The sequence below is a fragment of the Sardina pilchardus genome, chromosome 8 (genome assembly GCF_963854185.1).
Source record: "Sardina pilchardus chromosome 8, fSarPil1.1, whole genome shotgun sequence".
Taxonomy (NCBI): Eukaryota; Metazoa; Chordata; class Actinopteri; order Clupeiformes; family Clupeidae; genus Sardina; species Sardina pilchardus.
The window spans coordinates 31,224,918-31,233,788 of NC_085001.1; the positions used below are offsets into that span (position 1 = coordinate 31,224,918).

The 8,871-nt window shown below is 46.3% G+C and overlaps 2 protein-coding genes across 5 annotated transcripts in view; both read right to left on the minus strand.

The window, feature by feature from the left end:
- Nucleotides 1–3,897, minus strand: part of ntrk2a (neurotrophic tyrosine kinase, receptor, type 2a) — a 31,168-nt gene extending 27,271 nt beyond the window's left edge. For both annotated transcript variants that reach the window (XM_062543596.1, XM_062543595.1), the window contains exons 1-2: nucleotides 3,377–3,897; nucleotides 411–485 (exon numbers count right to left, since the gene is read on the minus strand). In XM_062543596.1, coding sequence (XP_062399580.1) covers nucleotides 411–485; nucleotides 3,377–3,570 — 269 coding nt within the window. In that variant the 5' untranslated portion in view covers nucleotides 3,571–3,897. The remainder of the gene's footprint in view (nucleotides 1–410; nucleotides 486–3,376) is intronic.
- A 2,104-nt stretch (nucleotides 3,898–6,001) lies between these two features.
- Nucleotides 6,002–8,857, minus strand: rmi1 (RMI1, RecQ mediated genome instability 1, homolog (S. cerevisiae)). Of its 3 annotated transcripts, none has more exons than XM_062543598.1 (3): nucleotides 8,574–8,857; nucleotides 7,648–8,287; nucleotides 6,002–7,389 (listed from the first exon to the last, which is right to left on the minus strand). In XM_062543598.1, the coding sequence occupies exons 2-3, from the start codon at nucleotides 8,251–8,253 to the stop codon at nucleotides 6,409–6,411; spliced, it is 1,587 nt and encodes a 528-aa protein (XP_062399582.1). In that variant the 5' UTR covers nucleotides 8,254–8,287; nucleotides 8,574–8,857; the 3' UTR covers nucleotides 6,002–6,408. The 3 variants fall into 3 exon arrangements, with proteins under 3 accessions (XP_062399582.1, XP_062399583.1, XP_062399581.1); XM_062543599.1 differs by having other exon boundaries at nucleotides 7,648–8,324; XM_062543597.1 differs by having other exon boundaries at nucleotides 7,648–8,328.
- Between the last annotated feature and the right edge of the window lie 14 nt (nucleotides 8,858–8,871).

Genomic DNA, 8,871 nt, shown 5'->3' on the forward strand with positions numbered 1-8,871 from the left:
TCTCTCTCTCTCTCTCTCTCTCTCTCTCTCTCTCTCTCTCTCTCTCTCTCTCTCTCACACACACACACACACACACACATTTGATTTCTTTTAATTAAGGACATATTTAATGGCTGTCACAATGGTGTGTCCATGATAACAATCTGAGTAGTATTATGGCTGTAAATGTGTGACTCATCATAAGTGAGCGAGATAGCAACGATGAATTCATGAATATCAATAAAACATTCAAATAAGAATGAACAATATGAGGTCGTTTTGAAATGAAGTATTGTTGAAGCATAGTTGTAGCAAAAGTTTTCCAAATGCTAAAAAAAAAAATTGAAAATAATGTGGAATGTTAAAAAATAAATATGAACTGAATAAGAGATTAATGAAGCAATGTAATGCGTGTGGGTAAATGTACTCACAGGTTTCTGAGGTTGCGGTACTGGTCCAGGTCTTTGGCATGGATGGCAAATAAGCTGCTTTGATTGGCAATGTATCTGTCAGATGAAGATATTTCAGAATTATAGGACATTGTATTTAAAACACAAATATTTGCCATTAAGTGCATATCTGTAGATTTTGAAATCAGCTAATCTAATCTTTGTTAAGATTGTGCAGGCCATGGTTCTTTCCAAATGGGACTAATGCCGTTCATTGTTGGCTGGCCAAGCTGCTTGTGAAGTGAGACCATTAGAGATGATTCAGAATGCAGCAGCAGCTCTGCTATTTAATCAGCCAATGAAGGCACATGCAACTCTTCTGTTGGTGCTGTTGGGTGGACTCTTGCCCATCAACAACCCCCTCTCCCCCAGACAATTGGCTGTTACGGTGTCATGACCATGCCAACCTTGACAGAGACAAACATTCTGCAGACAGTTTTGCCCCTCAACCCCCCCCCCCCCCCCCCAATGTATGTATCTATCAATGTATAAATGTACATACTGTTACACTTATATAACCATATTCTACTGCTCTTCATTCTATTCATCCTGTACTACATACACATACTGCTCTTATAATGGAACTGTTTCAGCACTGTTACACACTGCACGTGGCTGTACTGTACATATCCGTCTATATGGGTCATTCCAAATATCCAAATTTATTTAGTTTTTTCTTACAATATTCTGTTAATACACTTTATATCTATATCTTACTACTCTCATAATGTTACTGCTACTACACTGCACATATCTGTATGTTGTTAGCCATATTATAGTCTGCTCTTAGGATACTGCTTACACACTGCAGATATTTATATTTAATTTATATTACTCTAAACCATCTTCTGTAAACCAACAGTACACTGCATTATCCTGTCCTACTGTATATCCACTACCTATATACTTTGTAGATCACATTGCACTTTTCTGCTTTTTGCACTTCTGGTTAAACACAGACAGTATTTCGCTGTCTTTGTACTTATACTCTGCACAATGATAATACAGTTTAATCTATCTAATCTAATCTGATTTGTTCTCTTACAGAGTTATGGCTTGCATGAGTATGTTTTTGTTAATATGTAGGCCTAAATTATTTTCATTGTTGATATGAGATATTGTTATTAGGGCTATTACTATTATTATTATTATGAACGATTTATTTGAGGGTATTCAATAGGCCTATAGCCTACTGTAAATCGCTTTGGACAAGAGCGTCTGCCAAATATAATCCATAAACATAAAATAAGATCCAAATGTCAAAATATGGATATGTAAAATTGAAAGTTTGAGGTAGGCTAACTAACGTCCAAAAAAATGATTCTGGTAGATACAACATAATGCAAAAATGTTAAAGTTAGATTCAAGCAGAGGCTATTGAAGCGCAAAACCGTGCAGGCTATAGGCTACTTTTTAGAATGGATATTTTTTTCCCGAAATTCCAGAATAGCCTAATGTTATGAATTATGCTAATTCATTTTCCTCTTAAAAAAAACTTCACAGAGACGCGTAATTGCTTGTCTTAACTGTTGCAGATAATCACACAGCAGCCACGCTATAGTCTAATTAAGCCGTATATCCTATATGTTTGTTTCTGTAGTAGGCCTAAACTAGTAATTCATAGAGAGCGACTGTTCTCTCTCTCTCTCTCTCACACACACACACACACACACACACACACACACACACACACACACACACACACACACACACACGCACACACACACACACACACACACACAAATAGCTATCATAACAATACCCAGAACTAGAGCGAATGGCCTACGCCAGTCCTGGCAACGTCCTCCCGAAATGTTGAACTTTGAATCAGCTGCCACCTGATACGGTAATGCCAGTTGGCTAATGCAGCCTAATAACATTTCCTGACAGACAATAATGCGTGTCACATTAAGCAAAGATATCGAATTGGTAGTCTAAATGATGATGAGACCGTTGTCCACTGGGACGTCTTTTCTTTAGCTTTGTTGCGAGAGACCTTGCAGAGTCTACGAGAAGCACAGTATTTAGGCTATTTGAATGGCCAATACAGACAATGCGCTTCAAAGTATCAGACAAAGACAAACAGATGAGATGAATTTTTTTTTTTTTGCCTAGAGAAAACATTGAACAAATGACAAGCGTGTAGGCTACATTTTAGACAGAATCTCGACACTGCCTCAGTGGTTTATTGGGCTAAGTTGACAGCAAGATCTCTGGCCTATGTGGTAATCATGATGCGCAAATGGACCAGTTTCTTTTGGGCAGTGTTATTGAATCATAACTGGCCTACCTGTAGGCTATACAACTTTATGAGGTTAGTTTATTTTAATCCAGTGGGTAGACGACACTATTTCAATCACCTCACACATTGTAGCCTATGTTCCCACCATCACCCTCAAAGTAGCCCACAAGATTGTTTCACTCCAGTTTATACCAAGAGAGACACTCGCTCTGTCATTAGTGACAGCCTCGTGCCCCCTCCTCAGCTATGCGTTAGGTGCGCTCAAATGAATGCGATTGCAGTCGATGTTCGATGGAGGATAATTACGAGCGTGTGCACGTAAGGCCTCCCAGTCAGGACTTTTGTTGTTTACGTCTGAGATGTTTTCCCCCCACAAACACCAGCATAGTGTACGCCAGAGTGTTTTATAATGGTCTGAAGGCTGAACATGGGTTTTCGTTACAAAAAAAAAAACGAGGGAGATGACTCATCGCAGATCTGCCTTGGAAGGTTCAGCGACCACGCGCATCAAAATCATGAAAACAAAACAAGGCACGAGACAATATATTTTACTCAGATCCGGTATCAAATGGACAGATTTGTTCTCAATAGCCTACATCCTCAATAGTCTTTTAGGTGAAAGAGACCTTCCGTGGTTTTCAGGTGATCACTTACTTCCACGGCATGCACATCTCACTGTCTGTCTAATTCACAAACACACACTTACATGTCAGTGATGTTGTCCATGTCAGCTTCCGTTTGGAGATCACCTGTTATCCAATGCCCCTGGTCAACACAGGAGATCCGTGTGCTCGTGCAAGTGCAAGACGTGGGGCACGTCGCACCGGGCCTCCACAGCCCCAACAAGATCCACAAAAAACCCCAATGTGCCATGCCGAAACGCCCCCACGAGACTCTCATCACGGACCCTTCACCGGGCTGTGGTGTAGTCTGCGAGAGCTTTGTGTGACCCTGCGCAAGGATGGTAGTCTGGTACAGAAGCCACTGCGTCTTCTTTCCTCCAGAGCACAGAGTTAAACACTTTCACTCCTTACAGGTATCCTACAAGCCTGTCAGCATGGATTTACGCACTCTCTTTATTTTATCCACCCCTGCTTGTTTTCCCCCGGTTTATTGAGAGAGCAAAGCCCCGGAAAACAGCTCGTAAAGACTCCCGTCTCCTTGCCCCAGTGAGTTCTTCACTCCTGTCCGCCAAGCAACGGTCAGACGGTCCTTACTCAAGAAGTGGCTTGGTTGCTCTGCGCGAGAGAAGTGCGTGCTGAAGGAGGATGAGGGGTGGGAGGGGTGCGCGCTGGCGGAGCACTGGATAAGCGCGTGCTATTGATCCTCGTCGTCAGCGAAAACACATCCACCTCGCGAGTAGGAAATCGGAGGACTCAGACATGTTCTGTTCGGGTTGTACAGGGGGATTCTCAGACTGGGCGTCATATGCCTGCCAGTCAGACTTCTGACCTTGTGGCGAACGGAAAGCAGAGCAGAATGACGAGACAGACACCGAGCTTGGAGGATGCTCTCGCGCGTGCACTGTCGGAATACCTCTACCTGAGGGTGACTCAGTCACTCCTCATCTGTCTGTCAGCTGTACACACAGACACACTGTCTCTCATTGGCACCCTTCCTGTGAAGCCCACCCACTCCAACTTGTGACGTGCGCTTTGACGCATGAGATGATACACTGAATCGAAGACCATGAGAACATTAGGGACCACAGACTAGGCGATGCTGACATTAGGGACAGCCTTAGGCAATGGTGATGTTGTAATATATGCTGTTATGGCAGCCTAAAATTGGCCGACAATAACTGATCGGAGCTCAGTCGTACGGACGGAGCAATTACTTTGGATGATACATGTTGAAAAGCAGGTGAAATTGACCATGTCGTCATCAAGAAACTGATGTCGATTAATAAACTACCTTATCACCAAGAAGTTTGAGACTGAATGGGGACATCGTCTACCCTTTGGTTCCTCCCGCCATTCTCCACGAGAGAGCGGACAGCTTGCTTTTCACGTCAGCGTCCTATCTCATGACACATCTGCACACAGGTCGACATTTCAGTACATCCCCCTGGCGCCACCTTCTGGGAAATATAAAGTAATACAGGTGGAAAAGAGAACAGGTATGTAACTCAGTTTAAAATAAATGACTTACATCACGTTTATATTTAAGCAGGGTTCCCCACTCTATTCCTTAAAGTCAAATTCAAGGACTTTCAAGGTCGTAGTTCCTCAAATTTATTTAAGGACCCTTACAAGGACATGCGGATTAAGGTAGAATAACTCTGCTATCAAAACCTAACAATCCTTTGTCAAAATGGCACTCTGATGACAAAATGATACACACTTACATCATATGAATACACTTTCATACACTCATACACTTTCAGATTAGCAGCAACACACTGTCCTTTATATAAATGTAATTTTGTGCTATACCAAGACACGTCTGGCAATCTTGCTGATGCCCACTCGATTGATGTTGATGACTACTTACCTATCTGCAAGTGTTTGTTGCTGGTGGAGACGGATTGCACTATTTGCTCTGATCATTTCCACAATGGCCAACTCCTGCTGTTGGGTGAGCAGGTGTTGCTGACCATCCCCAGAAGGTCTTCTAGTCATTCTGTAGAAAAATGCAACCATAAATTGTTATTGGTTTAGTTCTTTTTTACCGTACTGTATACTGTACACAGTACTGTAACATCTCAATGGTACAGTACTACCATATACACTGTAATGTTTCACTAAACTACCATTTTTTGATACAGAGCACTAGTTAGATTGCACTAGAGCACTAGTCACCATGCAATACAGTACATGTGGTACAGGACTGTAAATACTATAGATACAGTCTGGAGTAGAGTTGAAGACATACCTGTTTTCTCTGACTGTCCTTATGATGGATGCAACTGTGTGGACCTGCTTAGATGTGGGCGTACTGCCCAGCTTCCCTCGTTGTCAGGCCATGATTTATCAGATAATCCAAAATTGCTCTAATATTATCTGAAATATCGTTTTGTGCATAGTCTCTTCGACCACGTCCTACTCCTCTCTCTCTTCGTCTTCCTCTACCTCTTGCCCTCCCTGCTGGTTGTAACGTTTTCAAAATGGCTCATATGGCTGGCTGATTGGTGTTCAGTTTTGTAACTGTTTTAAGGTGTGTGTCTGAAATCACCCAATGTGTTTTGTATTTTGAATAGATGTTTTCCAAATGGCACCCAAGAGATTTCAATTTCATTTTAAGTAGACTGTGTTTAGGATCTTGCACATTTGACTGTGGAGGTGATGGCTTGACAGACAATCTTTTGAGACATTAGTTTGATACAACTGCAAAAGCTTCATGAACTGTTTAATACATTTAAAAAAAAAACTGATTCAGATTCCAAACAATTATCCAAGAAACTGTACACATTAATCAGAAATAATTTACATAAACTTTCATCACTTTCATGAGACGTCAGCATAAAAATAGACACTTGACCTGAAAGACTACTGCATTGTAACAAATAAACAGCCCATGTCAACCCCATGTGGCAAGGTTAAGTTCAGGCTGGTCCTGTTGTGTCACATGACTAGATCATCCACCATTCAGTTCTAAGGACAGGATAATGCATTTCATCAACAAGTTTGACATTTGTATGGTGGCTGAGGCATCTGAGGCATATCTCCTTGCCATTAGCATCAGCTGATACGTGTGTCTTGTGCAAACAGTTCAGCCCATCGGGACACTGTTGCTCTGCTAGTACCGGGCTCTCCTGACCTCTACCCGCTGCTGCAGGGCAAGACAGTCGCTCTGGGTGACCGAGCTCACCTCGAGCACCAGGGGTCGTGCCCGCTGAGTCTCCGTCCGCAGGGTCATGATGCCACACATGTCCACGAGTGCCAGCTGGCACCTCTGGATGCCCGCGGTGACCTGCGCCTGCCCCTCGGGGGTTCGTCTCAGGGCGCGCGCCTCTGCCGCCGAGAAGCCGATCAGCTCGGCCAGCAGGCCGTCGCTCAGTTGGGCGTCCACGTAGGCCGAGCCGTCCGACAGGCTGACGTCCAGGCTCCAGGAGCCTCCGGCGCTGCGCATGTTGCCCTTCAGCGTCACCACAAAGGCGCGCACGCGGATCTCCCTGGCCACACCTGGCTCCAGGCTCAACAGGTACGAGAAGGGGGGGCTGTCCCGCGCTACGGCAGCACGCTCTACCTCCGACACGGCGTCAGCCCCCACAGAGGTCCTCTGCGGAGCACGCTCAGACGCAGCGGGATGTGGGGAGTATTCCCGATCAGGGCTGGGGGTGTATGCCGACGGCCTCGGCACAGAAATCTGTGGGGAGATGGTGGAGGCGGGCTCTGGAGGGGAGAGGGCGTCACCCTGCCCCGTCTCCTGCGTCAGGTGCTGGGAGAGCACACTGTCCAGCTCCTCCAGGGGAATGTCATCGTCGGGGAAGTCCTCCGCGGGCGCGTTGAGTGGGCTCCCCCAGGCCGAGTCCTCCAGAGGGAGGTGCTGCTGAGGGGACGGCCTGCTCGGGGCTGTGGACACCATGCTGGCGGTCCTGTAGCCACTGTCCAGGCTGCTCTCCTCCACAGCCTCCAGACTGGCCATCAGCTCCATGTCATCCAGATCCTCCTGTGCTCCTGGCCCAGCCTCCTCGGCCCTCTCCTGGGGGACCCCCTCGGCCTCCTCTTCAGCTGGCACCTCCTCAGGCAGACCCAGAGCTCGGCTTAACACTTGGGCCTGAAGGGACACAGGGGAAAGCATTCAGCCACAACCAGGATTCTGCTGCAACCCTCAAGACAAATTACGGCCTCTGGAGAATTGTTTAGAGGGACGCCATAATCACAACATCCAACATCTAACAAAGTATAGAACATCTTACATTACTCGCATTAGGATGACCGGTGTAAGCATATCCAGCACTACTACAACACTCTGGAGCTGCTGAACCGCTATGCAATCACACAATCGGTCCTAACTTCTCCTGTCTTTCCTTACCTGAGTGTTGGTGTGCAGGAGTTCCTCCACCTCTCCCCCAAGCACCTGCACGTTCTGAGGCTTCAGCAGCAGCACGCCCAGCCTGCATGTTATGGGCCCACGCAGCAGCAGCTTGGTGCCGGCAGGCAGGCGGGTGTTGAGCTGTGGCACGGGCCTGTACTCCATCGCCTCCACGCTCCGCACGCCGTCCGTCAGCTGCAACATCAGCATGCGCGTGGGGGCTGCCTCCCACGGCCGCTGGGTCGCCTGGGTGGCCGCCCCGATCTGGTCGTTGTCGCGTTCGCTCCCACGCAGACGCTGGAGCTGAGTGTACGCCGGCTGGCTGACGTCCTGCAGCGAGTCCAGCTGCACGCAGAGGTTCCCCTGCAGCTCGGTCTTCAGCGCCTCGCTCACGGCAGCCGGCAGTGACGACACGCCCAGGCTACGCAGGTCCGTCTGCAACCACTGCTCAAGCACCTGCTGCTGCAGCTGTGGTAGGGTCAGAGGTCGGCCGCCCATCTCTTGCTGTAGCCATTCCACACATGCCTGCAGCCAGCCCTCTGGCACACACACATGCCAGCGGCTTTGCAGCCATGTGCACACAGTCTCTACTGCATCAGGGGCCATCCTAGTGCTTCTCTATTCCACACATGACGTCTCACTGACACATATAGGAAACATAGACACACATTTCATATCTACCTAAGGAGACAGAGAGAGGGGTAAAAGGTCTGGTCAACCCTCGGCAAAACAAATTCCAATGGTCCTGACCAGCGTAGCTACTGGACATTAAGTTCATGAAATACTTAACGACAAGTTATGAACGCACACATACACTCACAATTGAACAACATTTCGAAGAAACCCTTACTGAAAGTAAACAACGGGAAAACAAGAAGATAAACAGATTAAACAAATAGCCCATGAGAGCTCGAGACAGTTCGTACCTACGACAGCTTCAGCATCAGCACGTCCCAAGTCATGGCGCCAAAGTAGATGACCATCGAAAGGCCACAGAAGGTGCTGTCAATTCGTTTTCTCGGATTTGACGATATATTGAATTGACTTACACATTTTTAATCACTTACGCTCAGATACATGTCATCTGCAAGTAATTTGTAAAGTAGGTCTAATCTCTTCAAAGCAAAGTTTACATGAGAACGAAAACACGAAATACAGCCTGTGTACTCTCAACCAAACTATATGATACAAGTTGACGGAGGAAGTAGTATGAGTCACAGTTGA

What these genes read in the sequence shown, in the direction of transcription:
- rmi1 (XM_062543598.1), bottom strand. Translation starts at nt 8,253, where the DNA reads ATGGCCCCTGATGCAGTAGAGACTGTGTGCACATGGCTGCAAAGCCGC. An exon ending in TCCTGCACACCAACACTCAG is followed by an intron (nt 7,390 to 7,647) that starts GTAAGGAAAGAC and finishes GTGTCCCTTCAG; the next exon opens with GCCCAAGTGTTAAGCCGAGC.